Source organism: Pseudophryne corroboree, chromosome 1, assembly GCF_028390025.1.
Source record: "Pseudophryne corroboree isolate aPseCor3 chromosome 1, aPseCor3.hap2, whole genome shotgun sequence".
In the NCBI taxonomy this organism is placed as follows: Eukaryota; Metazoa; Chordata; class Amphibia; order Anura; family Myobatrachidae; genus Pseudophryne; species Pseudophryne corroboree.
Window position 1 is genome coordinate 940,929,471 of NC_086444.1, and position 25,064 is coordinate 940,954,534.

General features: G+C 45.2%; 1 protein-coding gene across 3 annotated transcripts; it reads right to left on the reverse strand.

Moving 5' to 3' along the window:
- Window positions 1-593: 593 nt before the first annotated feature.
- Window positions 594-24,041, reverse strand: UCP1 (uncoupling protein 1). Of its 3 annotated transcripts, XM_063946501.1 has the most exons (6): window positions 23,911-24,041; window positions 22,094-22,301; window positions 21,809-22,006; window positions 21,173-21,274; window positions 2,434-2,614; window positions 594-1,373 (listed from the first exon to the last, which is right to left on the reverse strand). In XM_063946501.1, exons 1-6 carry the CDS (start codon window positions 24,034-24,036, stop codon window positions 1,262-1,264), a joined length of 927 nt encoding a protein of 308 aa, XP_063802571.1. In that variant the 5' UTR covers window positions 24,037-24,041; the 3' UTR covers window positions 594-1,261. The 3 variants fall into 3 exon arrangements, with proteins under 3 accessions (XP_063802571.1, XP_063802573.1, XP_063802572.1); XM_063946503.1 differs by lacking the exon at window positions 21,809-22,006; XM_063946502.1 differs by lacking the exon at window positions 21,173-21,274.
- Window positions 24,042-25,064: the final 1,023 nt, after the last annotated feature.

The window sequence follows — 25,064 nt, forward strand, 5'->3', positions numbered from 1 at the left end:
GTATTTTTTGTGTGTGCTTGTTTCACTTTAACATGTTTTTATTGACTTCACGGGAGCCCAAAGCATTCTGTATCACTTGATTCGGTAGTATTTGTTTTCACATTCGGCAGAGATGCTGGAAAAAGCCACTAAACACTGATTTTATTTATATATATTTTTTTATTAGTTTGATTTTTTTTTTTCCCCCCAATCCAGATTTCATCCTTTCTATCTACATTTTGAGTGCATATTTCAAGCGGTGAAATCCTGGAATATGTAGGTGTGAAAATTCATCAGTTTTAGTTATTTAAAATAATATCCAGATCTGCAAAATTGCCAAAGGGTTTGTGACCCAAGCGTCTCGTACAGACTGCAGTTTGCCTATTGGATAGCCCTGCACTAGTTTATAACTGTCGGTAATGACACACTCACACATTACATACATATATATATATATATTTAATTTAATAATTGTCATCGTTTCTGAAATGAACATTGAAGAGTAAAAAATAAATAATATTTAGCTCATTTATATATGCTAAACATAAATTAAATAAATGATAAACATAAATGAATAAATAATTCTCAGACCTCTTAGACAGACAGTCTCCGGGCTAGTATTCTAACATCACAAGATTTTGTCACTGAAGAGCACAGGCGGCTAATATAGGGATTATTCAGTGTTGGCTGTGCTTTCATACACTAAATATAATGCGGATATTTGCCTGTATGTAGAGTTGTACCGCACTTACACCAGCCTTATACTTGGTGACAAAGATGCATTTCAATTCAGGCTGGTGTCTGCGTCGCCCACAGTTGTGTTTATACACACGTGACACGCGCACAGTACACTTAGCCTACGTGTGACCGCTCTGTTACTACCCAGTTAGGCCTATTAAGCCACAAGTGGAGGTGTAGCTGTGTTGCTTATGATTCTGAATTTCCTGTAGATGTGAACACCCGGCACTGGAGCTTGCACAGTGCGTAAAAACACCAGATCCATCCACGATACATACTTGCGTGTAACTGCATCAGTCCTATAGAGCACTCTGTAATGGCATCTACCCAATAAGTCCGTACTGGTTTTCATACCCATTTAAAGGAAAGTTTTTTTTTTTTTTTTTCCCCTTGGACGACAAGCTGATCGACTGGTTACAAGCTACTCCTTCATTATATGCAAGTGCGATGAGTAGTATTAGTGAACTCCCATCCCAGTGGATTGCAGAAAGTGATCTGTGATCTTGTTTTTTTTGTGCTAAATAATAATTTCATTTGTGAGGTATCACACATACTCCATTCTCTGCCTGGACATCATCATAGCCCTTTTCAGTTGTTCATAAGATACAAACATTACAACATTCCATGATCCCAACCGCAAGAAGGAAGGAACAAACCTGTAAAGAAAATCAAATGTGAGACAAAACGAATTTACACAATTTTAACTGTGTGTTCGTTTCATTGCAATGAGAAGTGTGACTGCATAAAATAATTTAACATTTTGATTTCAATGTCAGAATGGCTGGGCCAAGAAATATATTTATGTTGACATTCTTTTCTCTCTTTTGGTCCAGCTTCTGGAAGTATGGCCAGCTTCTGTACAGTCTGATCCTGCTGCTCCATTCTAGACGCATGTCCAGTTTGGCAGCAGCTGAGGCCTGTTAGTGCAGTCAAAAGGCTGATAGTGATCATCTGACTGTATTTATCAACAATTAATTTTGATTCATTTTGACTGGATTCTTGGGGATCAGGTTCATATAGAGTCAAACCAATATTAAAGCATGAATGGCCAATAATCCTTTAAACGATGTCGCTCATTTTCACCCTTCATGAGCGATGTTGTTTACTATATTGGCCAGTATGTATGCCGCCGCCGCCGAGTGATGCACGGCCCCCTGGGTCGTTAACGACCCTCGCTGTTGGCCGTGCATGCAGCTCAATTTGGACTGTTGTACGAAAACTGCATGCGCTGCATGATGTCACTGAGCGATATGGTCATCATATCGCTCAGTGTGTATGCACTGCCGCCGACCGCCCCGGCCTGTGAGTGGAAAACATTAGGCGACGTCGCTCATAGAGCAGATCGTGTATCATGTACCCACCTTAAACGTCTCACACACTCACATTGCAGGAGTGAATGTAAACATTTTCTATAAGAAAACATCTATATCAATTGATCCATTATACATGCGGAAACACTATTTAATGGTGAAGGTAGGAGTGGTAAGGTTAGCAGGACAGCTGCTTTTCAGTGCAGTTATCCCAGCACTACGGCAATAGCGAATTACTCCAGTGCATTAGTATTCGAAAATGGCAACTCACATGGAGTTTAATACATAGTCTGTGTGGGGCCATTGGGTTCTAACAATGAGGAAGCCTTTAAGATTCTGATGAAAACTGCATTTGGGTTATATTGTCATTGTAAGAATGATTTTTAAATATACACTTGAAAATTACCCTTTGTAAAATGCTGTTGGTCCTTCCTTAGTAAGCATAGTCCATGCACAGTTAATAGCTGACTTGTACTGTCCAGGAGGAGAGTTCATATATCTTGTTTTTACTACATCCACAGGAGAAGCAATAACAGTGGTGCAAAAGCCAGCTCCAAATGCAGAGACAAAATGGCATGGAAGGTTATCTGCAAGACATTAGTAAAGGAAATCATTCCTTATTTTCTTGTTTATAAAGTGATACTGCTGCAAAAAGTGTAAAGACAAAAGACACAAGGATTACAAAATTAGAAGTATAAAATTATTGCTGATCTATAAAGGAATCATTATTTATTTACAGGGTTATCTCCATAGGTGTGCGCAGGGGGGGTGCCTGGTGCGCACAGGCACCCCCTAATGTCTAGCACCCCGTTCTCACATGACTGATGCAGCGATCGCCGAGCAGGCTGATTACTGTCCCCTCTGCGCTGCACCCTGTCAGGACTGCATTACTGACCGGACGCCTGGGTTAATCAAGGGTGCCACTGCCACCGGCTTTCAAACTCCTGGCTCCACTTCCATGTACTAAAACGGCGTGATGCGACGTGATGACGTCATGCTGCTCGCACACCCACCTGTGACACCCGCCACATGCCCACCTCTCTCCTTCTATGCTATGCCAACACCAGCCACTGATGAGGATCAGCATGCAGCCAGCGTTCATTTTAGGAAGACTAATTCAATACTGGCAGGCGGTTGGCAGCACCATTGACACGTCACTCGTTTTTCCAGCAGCGGCAGTACTAGTCTGTGACTGTCAGTGTCAGTGAGTGGCTGACTTGTAAGTAAGCTGCTGCAGCTTGCAGGGGAAAGAGAGGGGGAGCCAAACCAGGCTGAGGAGGAGCAGTGTAATTGCAGTGAGTGCCATCAGGGGTGTTTGTTTGGTGCACACCACAACATCTGACAATGTATCTGCTTTATTAGGATTGGTACAAGGGTGGATATATATATATATATTGTATTGACCGTCAATAGATGGTGCTAGACATACCCAAAAGGCGGCGCTAGACACACCACTCCGACGGTGCACCCCCTAATAAAATGTGCTGCGCACGCCTATGGTTATCTCACACCAAGGGTGTAATTCCAAGTTGATCGCAGCAGGATATTTTTTAGCAGTTGGGAAAAACCATGTGCACTGCAGGGGGGGGGGGGGGGGCAGATATAACATGTGCAGAGAGAGTTAGATTTGGGTGGGTTATTTTGTTTCTGTGCAGGGTAAATACTGGCTGCTTTATTTTTACACTGCAATTTAGATTGCAGATTGAACTCGCCACACCCAAATCTAACTCTCTTCTGCCTCCCTGCAGTGCACATGGTTTTGCCCAACTGCTAAAAAATTTCCTTCTGCGATCAACTTGGAATTACCCCCCAAATCCACACCAGAGCCTAAATGTAATAGAGTGAGAGATTTTGTAAGGTTTTGCATTTTTTTTTAAAAAGTGGCAATCATTTACACAGCAAGATCAACTTGGTTTTGCAGTGTAAATGATTGCCACTTTAAAAAAAAAAACCTGAAAAACCTGACCAAAACTCTCACTTTCTGAAACTCTCTCTCTATTACATTTGGCTCCGGGTTTCAAACTGACCTTATCAGATTGTGATGAAATTTGGTATAATAAATGCTGCCATGGATGTAAAGAAAACCCCCAAATCTTAGGCTAAGTACACTGGTTTTGAAGTTACAGTATACGCCTTCAAAGCTGCAGTTTAAAAAAAAAAATAGCAATTAGTGTTTTTTAAGTTGCATTTACAGCTCACCTAATTGAGCTAGAGAGTTAGTTAAGGTCTCGTTTTAAACCTCTTTTTATGGATAGATAACACCACAGTATGCTTCAACAAAAATTTAGAATTTCTCAAAAAGCGATACTGTAAAATATTTAAAAAAAAAAAAAAAATCTCAAATATTGTTCATACTGTTGTTACATAGCATGGCAGATGTATTCAGCCTGGAGAAGTGATAAAGTAGTGATAACTGCATGGTGATAATGCACTAGCCAATTAGCTCCTAACTGTCAATTTACATATTGGAGCTGATTGGCTGGTGTGTTATCACCTTGCACTTATCACTGCTTTATCACTTCTTCAGGCTTAATACATCTGGCCCTAAATCCCCAAAGTTTTATTTTGGGATCATCTGCTACAGAAGGTTTCACTTTGGACCATTTGTTAAAGTAATGAAAATGAGAACTACTGTATGTAGGCCTGTTTATTACTTTTAATTGATCTCCTTAAACCGTTCGTTTGATGTATATTATGTACAATGACACAGTATGTTAATACTAAAATATGTTAAGCTGGGGACACACTACACAACATATTGGATGATTTGTTGTCTAGTGTTTCGTGTGCTCCTGTGCGTCATTCATCATATCTTCTCATCTATACAGTAGATGTGTGTGAGCTCCTCTTGGGATGTTGGGGGTAATTCCAAGTTGATCGCAGCAGGACATTTTTTTAGCAGTTGGGCAAAACCATGTGCACTGCAGGGGGGGGGGGCAGATATAACATGTGCAGAGAGAGTTAGATTTGGGTGTGGTGAGTTCAATCTGCAATCTAAATTGCAGTGTAAAAATAAAGCAGCCAGTATTTACCCTGCACAGAAACAAAATAACCCACCCAAATCTAACTCTCTCTGCAAATGTTATATCTGCCCCCCCTGCAGTGCACATGGTTTTGCCCAACTGCTACTTCAAACTTCAAACCCATGGTGTTTATTAGCCTAAGATTTGGGGGTTTTATTAACACCCATAGCAGTATTTAATATACCAAATTTTATTGAAATTAGTGACCGTAAGGTAAAAATCTTTCAAAAGCGGTGTTGATTTGAAGCGGAATGACCCCACACATAAATAATACGGTGGGCTCTGAATTAAATAAGTCAAATTACAACGTCAAAGTAATGTTTCTCAAAACCGCTTCAAGCCTCACCAGAGGTAGTCCATAAATCAGGCATGTCCAAACTGAGGCTCTCCAGCTGTTGTGAACTACAAATCCCAGCATGCCCTGACACAGTTTTGCTGTCAGAGAATGCTAAAGCTGTGTCAGGGCATGCTGGGATGTGTAGTTCACAACAACTGGAGGGCCGCAGTTTGGACATGTCTGCCATAAGTGAAGCAAGATAAAAAGCGAGAGACTGCCTTTTTTATATGTTTATGTTATTCTAGGTATTGGTGTATACCTTACTTTCTAGCAGCAACCTGTTTCTCCGGCAAGGTCCACAGGTTATACACAGGATAACAATGGGATATGATGAATCGACAGCGGGTTGGCACCAATCGACCAAAGCTTTCCGGCCTCCCAGCATGCAACAGGCCCATCCATATATTCCCGCCTCCTGGCTCAGGTAAATCAATTTTTCGTATGGTGCGGCAGGAGCCGGACCATGGTCAGAGGGCTGCTGCTTTTTAGCAGCCCTAAGCTTTCTTATTTTATTTTTATAGGCTTACTAGGTTTTTGAGTGATCTTTCTAAACAACGTCCTATACGTATATTAGAAAGAGTTGCTCCAACAACTCCCTGCGGAGTCGCAACAACTCTTACCCACCAGTACAGTGCTGTTTCGGCGGGCGTCTGTGTAGGATATACTAGCAGGTCCAGCAGACGTTACCAGGCTGTGGCCGGAGCACGGGGAGAAGGTAAGACATCGGTTACGCTTGGCTAGATGGAATATAGACACAGCCGCACTGTTTTGGGAGGAGACTACCAAACAGTAGCTGATACGGCTGCAATCGCGAGTGCACCAGTGCTAGGCCTTAGGGATCATAGGCTCCAGGAATAGCATGAGGCCGTGATCCCTAGGGTTGATGTCAGCAGGGGAAGTCAGACGCTCTCCTGGTCACTCCTCCCCCCGGTTCATGACCAGTTTCCTCCGAGTCTCCCGCCATGAACTGTTTCCTCACTTCTGTCCCAGACGCTGTGCACGAGGGGACCCGGTCGCAGCATAGGCGGCTGTGTGACCGGTGCGTCTGTGTTCACTGCGCATCTGTGTTCACTATAGGTTCATGGAGCGTCAGTGTGCACTAGCAGCATCTGGATACACTCAGCATTTGCTTACGTATTGATCGATCCTGGAAGCGAGGTGAGTCTCCCTGTATCCCACTCTACTGAGTACGGGTTCTGCAGCACTAAATCTCTATCTACCTTTTGAGTACGAATAGTTAGATAAGTGCCTATTGCATATGAGTCTATACATTTACTGTTGTTTCTTTCACATTGCGTCTGAATCCGTTAGAACCATTTAAACATGATCAGTAAATTTGATCTCCTAAAAACTTAAAAATGTGTTTGTAGTTGATGATGTGCTCATATTGCTAATTATACTAATGCATAACGTGACTGCTAGTGTGATTGCTGACTTTACTATATGTTTGTCAGTTTTTTATCTGATCCTCAATGCTGGTGCATGGGTAGGGTCAGATTCTATGTCACTTTAGAAAGTTTAAAGTGAGTACAGTCACAAATTGTGTAGTACACTGTGAAAGTGCTGATTATCATGTCTAAGAGTGGCAAAGGTGAGGAAGGTACACTCACAGCAACACCAACACTCAAATCATGTTTGTCTTGCAAAACTGTATTATCCTCTCAGGATCTGGTTCAGGATGGTTTGTGTGCAAACTGTTTTAGTTTTCAGAAGAATACAAGGCAGATCCCTGTACAACGGCAGGTACAGATGGATCCATCTTGGGCTATATTTGCACAGACCTTATTCAGTATAGCTGAATGGATTATTCCTACAGCTTCTGTACCAGGAATAGGTTACACTATTAATCCTTACATGCAGCTCCCTACCTACAGTATATTACTTCCACCAGCAGCTTCTCAAAAGCTGATAAACTGATGGTAAGTAAATCTTCACCTTCACAGGCTACATATGAGACAGAGGAGGATTCATCGGAAGATGAAAGCTCAATTCTACTTCGGCATATGAAGAGGAGGAAGAAGGTCTCAGCTCAGTGGATATAGCTCAGTTAATTAAAGCAATGAAAGCCATTCTATCCTTAGAGGATTCAGCAGAGCCTGTGTTAAAAACCAAGGCACCTGTGCTTAAACGTCCCAAAACAGTTAAAACCGAGTTTCCAGGGTCAGATCAGTTGACGGAAATCATGGAAGAGGCTTGGGCTACACCCAATAAGAAGTTTTAGAATTCCTATAAAATGGGATTCCAATTATCCTCTTCCAGCTGGGGATTGTTTAAAAAGGGAGGTGGCTCCTAAAGTAGATACACATGTGATTCGATTAGTGTGAAAATCTATATTACCTTTGCCTTCAACATCATTAAATTATGTCACGAATAGGAGAGTGGATGGGTTGCTAAAAAACATATTTTCCCTGTCTGGGGCAGTCATAAGGTAAGCCATGGCTTCAGCTTGGATGGCAACGGCAGTGGCTGCCTGGGCTGATACATTGGAGGGGGATTTTTCAGTAGCTTCTAGAGAGCAAAAATCCCATATAGCTCATATAAAACAGGCTGCAATATTTCTCTTACGTCCTAGAGGATGCTGGGGACTCCGTAAGGACCATGGGGTATAGACGGGCTCCGCAGGAGACATGGGCACTCTAAGACTTTAGATGGGTGTGAACTGGCTCCTCCCTCTATGCCCCTCCTACAGACCTCAGATCCTGTGCCCAGAGGAGACTAGATGCACTGCAGGGGAGCTCTACTGAGTTTCTCTGAAAATACTTTTGTTAGGTTTTTTATTTTCAGGGAGCACTGCTGGCAACAGGCTCCCTGCTTCGTGGGACTGAGGGGAGAGACGCAGACCTACTTTACTGATAGGCTCTGCGTCTTAGGCTACTGGACACCATTAGCTCCAGAGGGTCGGAACACAGGTGTCGTCCTCGCTGTTCGTCCCAGAGCCGCGCCGCCGTCCTCACAGAGCCGGAAGATAGAAGCCGGGTGAGTATATGAAGAAAGAAGACTTCATAGGCGGCAGAAGACTTCAGATCTTCAGTGAGGTAACGCGCAGCGGTCGCGCTGCGCGCCATTGCTCCCACACACACACAGGCACAGCAAGGGCGGAGGGGGAGGCGCCCTTGGCAGCAATAATTACCTCATATTAGACTGGCACCAGGCTTAGGTACTGCGGAGGCAGTATATTATAAAACCCCCGCCAGTATAAAAAAATTGAGCGGGACCGAAGCCCGCCGTCGAGGGGGTGGGGCTTGATCCTCCAGCACTAACCAGCGCCATTTTCTCCACAACACGCTGCAGAGAAGCTGCTCCCGGACTCTCCCCTGCTGAACAAGTAACGGGATAAAAAACGAGGGGGGGGGGCACATTTATTTGGCGCAAATCACATATACAAAAAAGCACTGTATAGGCTGAGACTGTGGTTTCAGTGTCTAGTGGCACTAGGTGGTTGCTGGCATACTCTCTCTCTGTCTCTCCAAAGGGCCTTATTGGGGTGCTGTCCCCATATTCATAGATCCCAGTGTGTGTGGGGGTGTCAGTACGTGTGTGTCGACATGTCTGAAGCGGAAGGCTCGTCTAGGGAGGATGCAGAGCAGATGGTGGTGTCTCCGTCGGCACAGCCGACACCGGATTGGTTGGACATGTGGAATGTGTTAAATGCTAATGCGACTTTATTGCATAAGATATTGGACAAAGCAGAGTCCCAAGGACAAAGCAGGGATTCAATCCATGGCTTTGGCGGTGTCACAAGACCCTTCAGGGTCCTATAAACGTCCCTTTTCCCAGGTAGCAGACACTGATACCGACACGGATTCTGACTCCAGTGTCGACTATGATGATGCAAGGTTACACCCAAGGGTGGCCAAGAGTATTCAATATATGATTATTGCAATAAGAGATGTTTTACATATCAGAGAGGACCCTTCTGTCCCTGACACGAGGGTCTGCATGTTTAAGGGGAAGAAACCTGAGGTAATGTTTCCCCCATCTCATGAGCTGAACGCTTTATTTGAAAAGGCTTGGGAAACTCCAGACAAGAGACTGCAGGTTCCCAAGAGAATTATTATGGTGTATCCTTTCCCCTCAAAGGACAGGTTATGGTGGGAATCCTCGCCCACGGTGGACAAAGCTTTGACGCGCTTGTCCAAAAAGGTGGCGCTACCGTCCCCGGACACAGCGGCCCTAAAAGATCCTGCGTATCGCAGGCAGGAAACTACCTTAAAATCAATTTACGCACATACTGGAGCCCTGCTTAGGCTGGCAGTAGCGTCGGCATGGGTGGGTAGCGCAATTGCAGCGTGGGTAGATAACTTGTCTTCGGACATTGACACCTTAGATAAGGATAGTATTTTGTTGACCTTGGGTCACATTAAGGACGCAGCGTTATATATGAGAGAGGCTGCGAGAGATATTGGGCTGTTGGGTTCAAGAGCCAATGCTATGGCAGTTTCTGCTAGAAGGTCCCTGTGGACCCGTCAATGGACAGGTGATGCTGATTCAAAGAGACATATGGAGGCTTTGTCTTACAAGGGTGAAGTTTTATTTGGGGAGGGCCTCGCGGACCTGGTTTCCACAGCTACTGCGGGTAAGTCTTCTTTTTTGCCTTATGTTCCCCTACAGCAAAAGAAAACACCAATACCAGATGCAGTCCTTTCGGTCGCATAAGTTCAGAAAGGGTCGGGGCTCTTCCTTCCTCGCCAGAGGTAAAGGTAGAGGGAAAAGGGCACCAGCTACGGCTAGTTCCCAGGAACAAAAATCCTCCCCGGCTTCTACAAAATCCACCGCATGACGCTGGGGCTCCGCACCGGTGGGGGCACGTCTTCGTCTCTTCAGCCAGGTCTGGGTTCAGTCGGATTTGGATCCTTGGGTGGTCGAAATTGTATCCGAAGGCTACAAACTGGAGTTCGAAGATATGCCTCCACACCGATTTTTCAAATCGGCCTTGCCAGCTTCTCCCCCAGAGAGGGAAACCGTTTCAGTTGCCATACAGAAACTGTGTCAACAACAGGTGATTATCAAGGTTCCCCTAGAACAACAGGGAAAGGGGTTTTATTCAACCTTGTTTGTGGTCCCGAAGCCGGACGGCTCGGTCAGACCAATTCTAAATCTAAAATCCCTAAACCTATATTTGAAGAGGTTCAAATTCATGATGGAATCTCTCCGGGCAGTGATCTCCAGCCTGGAAGGGGGGGATTTTATGCTGTCTCTGGACATAAAGGATGCATACCTTCATGTCCCCATATATCCTCCTCATCAGGCGTACCTGAGATTCGCTGTACAGGATTGTCATTACCAGTTTCAGACGTTGCCGTTTGGGCTTTCCACGGCCCCGAGGATTTTCACCAAGGTGATGGCAAAAATGATGGTGCTCCTGCGCAAGCAGGGAGTCACAATTATCCCATACTTGGACGATCTCCTGATAAAGACAAGATCGAGAGATCAGTTACTAAAGAGCGTGTGTCTCTCTCTCTGAGAGTACTACAACAACACGGCTGGATTCTAAATCTACCAAAGTCGCAGTTGGTTCCGACAACTCGGCTGGCATTTTGGGCATGATTCTGGACACAGAAAAAGAGGGTTTTTCTCCCAATGGAAAAAGCCCAGGAGCTCCAGAACATGGTCAAGGACCTGCTAAAACCAAAAAGAGTGCCAGTTCATCAATGCACTCGAGTATTGGGAAAGATGGTGGCGGCCTACGAGGCAATTCCGTTCGGCAGGTTCCATGCGAGAACTTTTCAGTGGGACCTTCTGGACAAGTGGTCAGGGTCCCATCTACAAATGCATCGGAGGATAAGCCTGTCCCCCAGGGCCAGGGTATCTCTCCTGTGGTGGCTGCAGAGTGCTCACCTTCTAGAGGGTCGCAGGTTCGGCATTCAAGATTGGATTCTTCTGACCACGGATGCGAGCCTCCAAGGATGGGGAGCAGTCACACAAGGAAGAAATTTTCAGGGAATATGGTCAAGCCAGGAGGCTTGTCTACACATCAATGTGCTGGAATGGCCATATACAACAGCCTACAGCAAGCGGAGAATCTTCTTTGCAACCTACCCATTCTGATCCAGTCAGACAATATCACAGCCGTGGCGCATGTAAACCGCCAGGGCGGAACGAGGAGCAGAGCAGCAATGGCGGAGGCCACCAGGATTCTTCACTGGGCGGAAAATCATGTAAGCGCTCTGTCAGCGGTCTTCATCACGGGAGTAGACAACTGGGAAGCAGACTTCCTCAGCAGACACGATCTCCATCCAGGAGAGTGGGGGCTTCATCAAGAGGTCTTTACAGAAGTAACAAGTCGTTGGGGACTTCCTCAAATAGACATGATGGCGTCACGCCTCAACAAAAAGCTTCGGACGTATTGTTCCAGGTCGAGGGACCCTCAGGCAGTAGCGGTGGACGCCCTGGTGACACCGTGGGTGTTTCAGACGGTCTACATGTTCCCTCCACTTCCACTCATCTCAAAAATATTGAGAATCATAAGACGAACAAGAGTGCAGACAATTCTAATTGTTCCAGATTGGCCTCGAAGGGCCTGGTATTCAGATCTTCAGGAAATGATCACAGAAGATCCGTGGCCTCTTTCTCCCAGGGAGGACCTGTTGCAACAGGGGCCCTGTGCGTTCCAAGACTTACCGCGGTTACGTTTGACGGCATGGTGGTTGAACACCAAATCCTAGCTAGGAAAGGTAACGACAAAGCATTATCACCATATCTGGAGGAAATATGTTTCTTGGTGTGAAGCCAAGAATGCTCCTACGGAAGATTTTCAGCTGGTGTCGTTTTCTCCACTTTCTACAGACAGGAGTGGATATGGGCCTGAAGATAGGCTCCATTAAGGTGCAGATTTCGGCCTTATCTATATTCTTTCAGAAGGAATTGGCTGCTCTCCCAGAAGTCCAGACTTTTTGTAAAGGGAGAGCTGCACATCCAACCTCCTTTTGTGCCCCCAGTGGCACCGTGGGACCTTAACGTGGTGTTACGGTTCCTTCAATCACACTGGTCTGAACCTCTTCAAACGGTGCAGTTAAAATTTCTCACTTGGAAAGTGGTCATGTTGTTGGCCTTGGCATCTGCGAGGCGGGTGTCCGAATTGGCAGCTTTGTCTCACAAGAGCCCCTATCTGATTTTCCATGTAGATCGAGCAGAGCTGAGAACTCGTCCTCAATTTCTGCCTAAGGTGGTTTCGTCGTTCCATATGAACCAACCTATTGTAGTGCCTGTGGCTACGGGTGACTTGGAGGATTCCAAGTCCCTTGATGTAGTCAGGGCCTTAAAAATTTATGTAGCCAGGACGGCTCGAGTTAGGAAAACAGAGGCACTGTTTGTCCTGTATGCGGCCAACAAGGTTGGCGCTCCTGCTTCTAAGCAGACTATTGCTCGCTGGATCTGTAACACGATTCAGCATGCTTATTCTACGGCTGGATTGCCGTTGCCAAATTCGGTAAAGGCCCATTCCACTAGGAAGGTGGGCTCTTCTTGGGTGGCTGCCCGAGGCATCTCGTCATTACAGCTGTGCCGAGCAGCTACTTGGTCGGGTTCAAACACTTTTGCAAAATTCTACAAGTTTGATACCCTGGCTGATGAGGACCTCATGTTTGCTCAATTGGTGCTGCAGAGTCATCCGCACTCTCCCGCCCGGTTTGGAGCTTTGGTATAATCCCCATGGTCCTTACGGAGTCCCCAGCATCCTCTAGGACGTAAGAGAAAATAAGATTTTATTTTTTTTGTTTAATCTGTTTTTATTAATGCTGTAGATGTAACAGTAGTACAACATTTTCAAACAATAGAATCCAAAGTATACAAAGGAAAACATATCTGGTCGTACCGTCTTAGTAACTTTGTTTTAAACATAATAGCACAGATGGAAAAGTTGACTGTTCTTCCATCAAAATATATATAAAGGATACAGACATTATAAAGCGTTAATTATAAGAAATGTAGGAAAGGAAAAAGAGAGTAGAAACAGAAAGAAAGTGAGAAATATGAAAAGGAAGAGAATATAAAAGTAGTCAGTTGAGATGAAGTTTTTTTTTTTTTTTTTTTTTTTTTTGTCTAAAGATTTATACGGGGATGATTAGGTTACCATATAGGACCTGTATATCGGAGACTCCATGAAGTCAAACCACGGAAACCAGGTAGCGGTAAAGTCAGTGGTTCTTCCCATCGAGAAGGATATAAGGTCTTCCATGTCTAAAAAGTATGTAATCTTGTTAAACCATTGTTTGATCGAGGGTGGGGAGGCGGATCTCCACAGAGCCGGTATCACGGCCCTTGCAGCATTGCTAAGGTGTCTCAGAAGTGAGTATTTATAAGAATGTGTACTTGCTGAGGTAAGATTAAAGAGCCAAAACTCAGGCCCCTCGGGTATCTCATCTCCCACTATCAGCTCGGAGCATCTAAAAACGTCCTTCCAGAAAGGAATTATAATAGGGCAGTCCCACCAGATGTGTAAAAAACTCCCCGGTGCTCCCTTACACCTCCAGCAGAGATTCGACAAGGTAGGAAACATTTTATTAAGGACACGGGGAGTCCTGTACCATCTATATATAAGCTTATATACCGTTTCCCTCGTTGACAAACATAGAGAGCTTGCCTGAGCATTACGAAATATAGTGTCCCAATCGGCCTGAGAGTTTATCCCTCGCATTTCCCTTTCCCAAGAAGTCATGAAGGCAGGGGGTTGGGAAAACAAGTCCTCCACAATAATCGCATAAATTTGGGAGATGGTATGTGTAGGGGAACGGGTGGAAACGCATAGTTTTTCGAAGTTAGTGAGACCTCTGGTTATGTCAGAGAGATTTTTGGAGGTCGCTAGAAAATGATGAACCTGGAGGAACTTCCAAAAATCGACGCTTGATATTTTCCAGAGGGACTGAACATCTGAGAATGAGCGCACTCTACCCGAACTCACCAGCTGACCAACCCTGAAAAGCCCCGCCTCCGCCCAAGAAGCAAATGCCAGGCTGTGGAGTCCAGGACCAAATTCGGGGTTATGAAGAAAAGAAGTCAAGGGGGACCACTTAGAGGAGATGTGTGTCTTTAACCTGAGCTTGTGCCATACGTTAAGCGTGGGGGTGACCGTAGGGTGAGCGATTTTCGGGAGGGAGGGCAGCCACGGGACTATTTCTATGTAATGTGGGAGACATCCTTCTTCCAAAAGCACCCATTGTTTACAGTCTTTAGCCCTTGTCCATTCCAAAACTCTATTTAATTGTACCGCATGGTAGTAGCTGGGAATATGAGGGAGTTGTTGTCCCCCTTGATGTCCCCTCCGGAATAGAATGTCATGTTTAAATCTGGGAGCTCTACCTCCCCAGACAAACGTGCGAATGAGGTTTTGAACGTCCCTGAACCACAGAGGGGGGATGAATATAGGGAGGGTTTGAAGAAAGAATAGAATCCTGGGGAGAGCGTTCATTTTAACCACGTTAATCCTACCAAACCAAGATAAACGCAATTTCTTCCATTTCTGGAAGTCTAAACGGAGTGTTTTCAACAAAGGGCCGAAATTTAAGGGAAATATTTTAGATAAATCGTTAGATAGCATTACCCCCAAGTACTTAACTCTGTGTTCGTGCCAGGTAAAGGGGAAAGAGCCCTTCAGGCCGGTCAGGACGCCCGGGGAAGTAGTTAGGTTCATTGCTATGGATTTAGAATAATTTATCTTAAAATTAGAAAGGGCTCCGAACCTATCAAATTCTAGCATCAAATTTGGGAGAGAAGTCACCGGGTTTGAAATTAGGGCCAGCAAATCATCAGCATACAAAGCTAATTTGTATTCGCGTCCTCTTACTAATAACCCAGAGATGTTTCGGTTAGCCCTAATGCTTCTCGCTAAAGCTTCCATGCTTAAGACAAAAAGTAAAGGGGATAACGGGCATCCCTGTCGCGTGCCATTGGAAATGGTAAAGGGGTCTGATAAGGAGCCATTAATCTTAATTTTGGCAAATGGCGTAGAGGGATAGGATTCTATGGAGACAAGCGTTGCCAAGTCCCAGGTGCCTCAGGATGCCGGACATAAAGTCCCAATCCACCCTATCAAACGCTTTTTCAGCATCAGTTGACAATATAATTGAGGGGGATGTAGCCTGGTTGGCATAATAAATCATATTAAGCACCTTAGAGGTATTATCCCTGGCTTCCCGACCTAAGACAAACCCCGCCTGGTCTCCATGAATTAAATCTGGTAGCAGCAATTTAAGGCGATTTGCAATCAGCTTTGCGAAGAGTTTTATATCTAAATTTAGTAGTGAGATCGGCCGGTAACTGGAGCAGAGGCTGGGGTCCTTCCCCTCCTTGGGTAAAACAGTGATATGTGCCTCTAGGGATTGTGAAGCAAACTGTGATTTTTCCGACACGGTGTTAAAAGCTCTTGTGAGAATAGGGGTTAATTTCTCCTTAAAGGCCTTATAGTAAGCAATGGTGTACCCGTCGGGGCCCGGACTTTTGCCATTGGGGGAGGATTCGATGACTTTTAAAACCTCCTCAGGAGAGAAGGGTGCGTCTAAACCCTCTGCATCTTCTCTTGACAAAGTAGGGTAATCTATGCTATTTAAATAATCTGCTATGGCTGTTTGGTGTGAAATCTTGTCTGTCCTCCCAGATGGCCCAGAAAGATTGTACAGGGCGGAGTAATAAGCCTGGAAGGCTTTAGCTATGTGGGGAGTCTCGTGGAGGGGTTTCCCCCGACCATCCTTAATGCAATGAATAAAAGTAGTAGCACGTTGTTCACGAAGAGCCCTGGCTAGCAATTTCCCCGGTTTATTGCCCCATTGATAATATCTGCTTCGGCATTTCCGGTAGGAGAACTTGACTCTATCGGAAAGCAGTCTGTTCAAATCTGCCCTAGCTGTCTCGAGATCTGCATAGTGTTGAGGAGTGTGGGACTTCTTATGTAAGAGTTCTAGGGATTTTATTTTAGATAGTAGATCCTCTCTAAGCTGTTCTCTCTGCTTCTTGCGTCGAGAGCCTATCTGAATGCAAACCCCACGCAGGACACACTTATGTGCCTCCCACACCGAAAGTTTAGATATATCGTCTAGGTCATTATCGCCAATATAGGAATCTATAGCCGCTCCTATTTGAGAGCGACATATCTCATCTTGTAAAAGTGTGTCGTTGAAACGCCATGACCATTGACGCCGTGGACTTGAAGGAAGGCGTATCGTGAGATTAACAGGGGCATGATCGGACCATACTATCTGTCCTATAGAGGTGTCAGAAATTAGGTGTAGGTGTCTGTGGCTTAGAAACAGGTAGTCAATCCTAGAATATGTCTGATGGGGATGGGAAAAAAAAGAGTAGTCTACCTCTGAAGGGTGTGTCAGCCTCCATGTGTCGATCAGCTGGTGGTCAAGCAAAGCACGTCTCATCCTCCTATACTCCTTCTCCGGTTTATGAGATACCTTTTTAGATGAGTCATGGAGAGGGTCAAGAGTCCAGTTCAGGTCGCCTCCCATCACCACCACTCCCTCCAAAAGAGGCTCGGCGAGTTCCAGAACCGAGGTCAGGAAGGAAGGCTGCTTAATATTGGGAACATATACAGTCAAAAAGGAAAAGCGTTGATTATGGATATCGCACTTTACCAGCAACCCCCTGCCCTCCACTAGTCTATGAGAAGTGACATTTTGAACAGGCAAGTGACGAGCAAACAGAATAGCTACACCTAATGTCTTACCAGAGGGATTATTAGTCATGAAGACCTGGGGATAATAATGACATTTAAGTGATGGTACATGGCCAATCTTAAAATGAGTTTCCTGGATAAAGGCAACGTCCACTTTCTCATCTCTGAGCCATTTGAGAAGTTTGGACCTCTTCTCAGGGATATTTAAGCCCTTAACATTGAGGGAAGTAACATGTAAATCACCGTGACTCATTATAGCCTAAACCTGACCCGATGTATATCAATCATCTCAACCATAGTAGAAGGAGAAGAAGAAAAAAGGACAGCAAGGAAAAAAAAGAAGAAAGTCCGAATATAGCCAAGAAGAATAAAAAAGAATGTAGCATGGAAAACCACAGCACAAAGTGCTATAATATCAAACATAGCTAACCGTAGTGGTAGAATAAAGGTTGCTGCAATAGGGACAGGAGCGGGGTCCTGCCAGCTCCCAGCCCGAAGAGGTAGGGGGTGCAGCATGTAGGGGGTCCTACAGGGGGCCACCGAAGGCGACCGCCCACGGGTCTAGGAATCTATACAGTACTCAAAAAATTATTAAGGAATGAAGAAAGTATTAGCATCGTTAGCAAAAATGCAGTCTAGACATAATCAAAACGCAAGCTAACTAAAACATAACAATCATTTAGAAGAACCATTACAGAACCGATTATATATATCAATAGCGCATTGCGGCACATAGGAGCAAAAGAAACCAATTATGCGGCTGCAATGACAAAAACTTTTATGCCTCAAAAGAATAAGACAACGCCATCATGGAGGCTCGGAAGATCGTGCGCTCCCATTCCCAGTCTCTCGCGGCCGCGGGGATCGCACTTGTTGCCATCTATCATCTGGAGGAGTCACCTCTGGTATTTCAGGTTGGTGGTGAAAAGAGTCCCAATCAGGTAACAATATTGGCTGCAAACCCACGGTCAAGAGGAAAGCTGGTAACTCTGAAGGTCTGGAGAGGATAATCGATCTGCCATTGTGGGTGACCTGGAGAGAAAAAGGGAAGCCCCATCTATATTTCACCTCTTGTTTCCGGAGGGAATCGGTAAGAGGCTTTAAGGCGCGACGTTGTTGCAATGTCGACCATGCGAGATCCGGAAATAGTTGAATCTTTTCCCCCTGGAAATCGATATCATTCAATTGACGGGCCTTCCTCATTATCTCCTCCTTTTGGGCATAATAGTGGAGCCTGCAAATCACATCCCGTGGCTTGTCTGATGGTATACCGCGAGGACGGAGGGCTCGATGTGCCCTGTCAAACATGATTGTCTCATTCGAATCCAGATCTGTAAGCTCTCCAAATATTGAGGTTAGGGCAGATGTCAGATCTGCCTGTTGGACACTTTCAGGGAGGCCTCTGACCCTAATATTGTTCCGCCTCCCGCGGTTATCCATATCTTCGATACGTGACCTAAGAAAGGCAATATCATTCCTCTGATGGGTAAGCACCTCTTGAAATTTAGTTAGAGTGTCCAAGCCAGATGTCTCGTGGCGTTCCAATATATCTACCCGGGCCGCGACTTGAGATATGTCCTGTTGGAGAGTTGCCACCTCTTGTTTAATAGTAGAGCGTAAGCGTGTCTCTAGCGCGGAGAAGTCTTGTTTGGTAGGAAGCGACTTGACGTGAGACAGAATTTCACTAATTTCTGCAGATGAGGAGGAAGTCCATGGGGAATGTGCGTCTTTGGAGACCGACATGTCGCCCTTTGGTATATGAAGAATCGAGGAATCCGCTGTCGCTGGGGTGGAAGTATGGCCCGCGGTTGATGGAGTGAGAAACTGACGCAGGTCCGATGAATGACGCGTCACGTATTTTGGAGTTTCGTCTGGCTTGGTTTTTGCCTTTTGTTTCTTCGTGCCTCCCACCATGAGATCGGTCTGTAATAAGGTTGGAGTAGTATTATACTTTCACATGTCCCCGGCAATATAACAAAGCGCGGGCCTTCGCCATGCAGTAGCCCCCCACGTGGCTTCAAGGCGGCATCAGTCGAGCAGACACATCTTCCAAGGAGTGTCTAGGGGTCTTCCCAAATTTGCAGGGGAATCTGCGGTCGGGTTTAGAAATTTACTGTAAATGATAGGTATGGTATATGTGTCGGTAGGGGTTAGGAATGTCAGTGACATGTGTAGATTATGGACAGCGACAGGAGCTGATCGTCACTGTGCGATATCAGGGTTTAGTCCTGCCGGTTCGTAGGTATGAGGTATGAGGCACGAGGCACCTGTGAGCTGTCGGGCACCGCGCTGTCTCAGGTGTGTACTTCGCTCCCGGGGGCCGACCAGATGTGGAAGCAGCAGGGTCTAACGACTGTGTGGCATCTCCAAGGGAGGCAGGGACCCAATATTCGCAGGGGATCAGTGCACTATAGTGTGTAATATTGAATATCAGGCCTGTATTACCTTTTTTCCGGTGAGGAGGAATGAGTAAAGGAGCCCCTTTCTCTGTGTGCTTGTGTGCACTGTGTTTTACAATCCAAAATGGCCGCCGCTGCTGGGACAGGCTGGAGGGAGCAGGTCTGTGTATGGCGTCTGTGGGCTTCTGGCAGATTTCCCCTTTATTGTGGTGGACCTGAAGGGTCTGTGACAGGTCCCCAGGTGGTCAGGGGGCTCCAGGAGTGTCTGTGGAGCGCCGTCTGGGTCCCGCTGCGGCCGTGCGCCCGTCCGGAGCTTCCCGCCGGGCCGCCGCCAAACTCCAGGCCCCGGCTTCAGTTGCTGATGTAGGCCGCGGCACCGGAGCGGCCCGCGGTATCCCGCAGCGTCCCGAGGTCTCACGGCTAGCACTCCCCGGCCTAAGTACCCCGCTTAGGGGTGATCTAGACCGGGTCTGTCTGCGGCAAAATAGTTTTTTAAGCTGTATTCCCTGGAGCCCTGGAGTAGCACGTCTGCTCAGGGATACAGCCAAGCCACGCCCCCGAAAATAAGATTTTAATTCTACCGGTAAATCTTTTTCTCCTAGTCTGTAGAGGATGCTGGGCGCCCGTCCCAGTGCGGACAAATTCTGCAAGGCTTGTATATAGTTGTTACTTACATAAGGGTTATGTTACAGTTGCGATCAGTCTCTGGCTGATGCTGTTTTGTTCATGCTGTTAACTGGTTTAGTGTATACCATGTTGTACGGTGTGTATAGTGTGGGCTGGTATGTATCTCGCCCTTAGATTAACAAAAATCCTTTCCTCGTACTGTCCGTCTCCTCTGGGCACAGTTCATTAACTGAGGTCTGGAGGAGGGGCATAAAGGGAGGAGCCAGTTCACACCCATCTAAAGTCTTGAGTGCCCATGTCTCCTGCGGAGCCCGTCTATACCCCATGGTCCTTACGGAGTCCCCAGCATCCTCTACGGACTAGGAGAAAAAGATTTACCGGTATGTTTAAAATCTTATTTTTTGGAAGAAGCAGCATAAGATATGGGTACTATTGCCTCCAGGGCATCAGCTTCAACAATAGCTGCTCGCAGAGCAGTTTGGTTACGTACTTGGAAAGCTGATTCAGAATCTAAGAAGGTTTTGGAATCTTTGCCTTTTTCTGGAAATATTCTTTTTGGTAAAGAATTGACAGATATTCTGGAGTCAGAAGCAGACTCCAAAAAGGTCAAGTTTCCTTCCACATACAACTTCAAACCTAAAGTTGCGGCTTTTCGGCCCTTTCGGTCTCAAGGAAAAGCTAGGGGAAAAAGAGCATGCACTAATTGTAAGCAAAGCCTCTAAGCAAGGGCCCATACCACTGCATTTCCCTGGTGGGTCCTTGAAGCCCCAGTCTGACACTGTTTACTAAATAAATTTGCAGATCGAGTGATGGTAATGATGTTATTGATGAGGGTTAATAGCAGTAATATGTTCAATTTTTGCTTTGACTCTGAATGATGTCACTTTTTATTACTGAATTGACCAACCTGTGGTACCCTTGCAAGTTCCATACATTACACCAGTGTGCTGCGTCACCCAGTTTGAGAACCACTGGGTTATATATTGGTGCAGCACGCAATTTGACAGCCTTCATTGTGTGTACATGATATGTACATGTTAAGTCTTAATCATTTATTAAACAATATATTTCCTTATACAGTAAATACGTTATTGTAGAAAACTATATTTCCTTGTATAGTTTTTGATTTGCAGAATTGTAGTTACCTGTCAGCAGTTTGTACTGCAGTAGAGCTTCCTTTATTAGGTCATAGGTTACAAGTTCAGTACAGTTGACAATAGCATTTCTTGTCACATTTGGGAATGTTCCTGTAAGCCAAAAAGTGCATTCAAAGTATTATACATATGTTGATGGATTCCATCTAATACCTTTCTTTATTCCTAATATTCTATAGCCTTATTTTATTACTGCTTCACACGGGCACCATCGCATGTTTTGTCTGCTCACATCACTGGGGCTATGGGTCACATTTCTATCAGGGCCCTATATGTTTGGAGTTTGTACGTCTCTCCTTGTTTGCATGGGTTTCATCTGAGTGCTAGGGTTTACTCTTACTTAAAACATATTGCCAGGTTAATTTGCTGCTGGTGAAACTAATGGGCACTAGTATATGTGTAGATGGAAATTTATACTATAAGCTCCAATGGAAGGGGACAGGCGTAATTGATTATTCTCTATAAAGTGCTGTGTAATATGGGGGTGCTATACATAGAGTGATGCAGCAAAACAACACAATGAATTAATACTGTGTGTTAAACTAGCTTACCTATGATAAACTAGAAATCTTAGTACATATAGCTCTTTTACATATATGTATAACTGCTACTGTACATTTCATGTACCTTTCCAAAGTCCTCTCATCCCTTCTTCCTTGGCAATGGTCTTGTAAGCAGCCAATGTACCATTGTATCTCTTCTTCACCCCACGAAGATTGACCTGTGCTTGAAATCTGACTTTTACCACATCAGTGGGCTGAGCCACAGTAACCGCCAGTGCCCCTGTCGTACATCCAGCAAGTATTCTGCTACCGATCCCAGCCTCTGTACAAATACAATAGTTAATGATCTCAGATGTCTTAAACTGAATATAAGAAATGCAGAAATATTTGCATATTTAGGTACACTCACTCTCTTTTCCATTGGTGTAGAAAAGTTTAACTGTATCATATAGCCCAATTCTAATGGAGGCAAAACTCATTTGTCGCTGCAGTCCTGCCACTAATCCATTATACAGGCTCTTTGGTCCCTCTGTCTTTATAATAGTGCTTATGGTTCCAAACACACCCTTGTATCGTATTCCATTCACTGCCCCAATAACAGCTGACTCTCCTTGAATCTGAAATGTAAAAAGAGCACTCTCAAAATGATGGGGTTTACTCTGAAATACAATCTACAGAGAAAACAAAGTTTGTGTAGTAATAGTAGTAATTTATACACATACAACCACTGGCATTTCTATAATGGGTGCAGAGTGTGCGGTGCACACGGGCCCCTGAGTCCAGAGGGGGCCCCTGAGTCCAGAGGGGGCCCCCACCGCAGACGCTGCACCCATTTTTAAAATACCCCTCCGGAGTCCAGTGCCGGCATCCGCAGCACTGTGAAAACACAGTGAAAATGGCTCAGCGCCCATTTTCACTGTGTTTTGTGCATGTGTAGTAGAGAAATCTCAGGAAAAATGTCCGCCGCACCATTTTCCCAGAGATCTGCGCATGCGCAGTAGAGTAGAAGGCTCAGATTCTACAGTGCTCCCTCCTCTCTTAAAGTGCCCCTGCATACAACATACATACAGTATAACACATGCAGTGGAGCCTGCGGCTTAATTTGATTCAACTCTAGGGCCAGTCAAATGTACTGAGCCTACATGATTCGTGTTACACAGCCCCACTAATAATAACTAATAGCTATGTTACAGCTGTAGATTGGTATCTAAATGATTAAATAAATGGTTATCTCCATCATTTGTGAGTACAGTGTAAAATAAATCAGTTTCTCCAATGGCAATCTGAACTAATTACATTTCCAAATTCACAAAGAGAGATGTAGCTGGTGAGTGCCAGCTTGTGGTCGGCATTCATTCAGCAGTGACAGTAATTGTTAGACACCTCTAATAAGGTGGGAGGTAGTGGTGGCTGAATGGATGATACCTGAGTCAGTGATGGCCTCTTACACAGTGCACCACATGTGAGAAGCATATGACATCGTGGGGGAGATTCAAATGTTTGAAAAGTCGGTTGGGTGTCTGTTTTTTCCTATCTAATAGACAGGAAAAAACAGACTCCCAACTGACTTTTCAAACATTTGAATTCTACCCACTGTATGTCTTGTAGGAAGCTTTGGGCTCAGTAGATAGATTTTGACCAGATGCCCTGTGTATTAATGGTGGGCAACTGTCTCAGTGGATGGTATGTTTGATATATATGGTTCAAGATGGTGTTTTGCAGCTTAACAAAAATTAGACTTTAAAAATATGTGCATAGCAACTTAGGCACGTCCTAGCTCAGCTCATCTCTAAATTACAGTATTGAAAGAAAGTTGCCCAATATTTGTGAGTTACATGTAAAAGCAGACATCCTTTGCTCTGCATGGAAAGAATGCCATTTGTACCTCGTGCATCTCTAGGTGCCACCCCTAGGCCAAAAGTTTCTTATTGAGAAAAATGATTAAGTATATTGTGCATAGCTACCATCCTTAGGTTCAGTTATGTGTTGGTGGACACGGTTGCCCGTGTGATTAGCAGCCATCAGCACGGGTTTTGCCTATCATATTGACCAAAACATGGCACTTGCAGCAGCCCCAAGGAACCCTAGGATGCCATGGCACGCGGTTTGGGAATCACTGCCCTAGTAGATCAATATGAACAATGTGTGATCCTGGCTTTGGATGCTCGGACCCAGGATCTTTTTAGAGCCCAATGGCAATATTCACAACATGTGTGATGCTATTACCTGCAGTCTGACTTTTGCTGTGTCCAGGGGGAATGTAAAGAGATCTGCTATGCATGCAGCTGTGCCAGCACCAATGAACTTGACAGCCGGTGTAGGGGGGATGTCAGAGGGTCTCAGTCCAACCATTTTTATAAAAGTAATTTGATTCTTTCTGGAAACAGAAATACAAATGTACAATATTCAGTAGTGTTACAAGGCTTGGAGTGAAACATTTTGGGTGGTATACTATTAGTCGCGGCTAATTACTTCCCCCAGACCTATCCAATTAGCCCCAATGCCGGGGCTTATCAGGGATTATGTTTCGCCTGCCTCAGACAGGTGAAACCAAATCCGCAATAAGCTAATATTTTTAACCCGATCGTGGCTGTGAAAACACATAAGTCAGCGACTTTTAGAGGATTCGATGTGATTTTGGCTGAAAGTGGAATATGTTTCGGGCGGAAAAAATGGAAGACTTTTGGGTTAAACCAAAAAAAAAATTAGTTGTGAAAACACCCATTTTTCGCACCCAAATTTTTTTTGTGACTAATTGAATACCCCCCTTCATGTTCATACACTTTATACACATACAGTATGGCAGAGTACTGATAAAACAGTAACAGAATATAACTTTCTAGGAATAATGGGGGTAATTCCAAGTTGATAGCAGCAGGAATTTTGTTAGCAGTTGGGCAAAACCATGTGCACTGCAGGGGAGGCAGATATAACATGTTCAGAGAGAGTTAGATTTGGGTGGGGTGTGTTCAATCTGCAATCTAAATTGCAGCGTAAAAATAAAGCAGCCAGTATTTACGGGTGTAGTACGGTATGCCGGCGCTTGGGCTCCCAGCGACTAGCATACCGGCGGCGGGAGCCCGACCACCGGCATACCGACAGCGTGGCGAACGCTAAGGAGCCCCTTGCGGGCTCACTGCGCTCGCCACGCTGCGGGCACGGTGGCGCGCCACACTATGTTATTCTCCCTCCAGGGGGGTCGTGGACCCCACGAGGGAGAATAGCTGTCGGTATGCCGGGTGTCGGGATTCCAGCGCCGGTATAATGTGCGCCGGGATCCCGACATTCGGCATACTGAAGACCACCCATATTTACCCTGCACAGAAACAAAATAACCCACCGAAATCTAACTCTCTCTGCACATGTTATATCTGTACCCC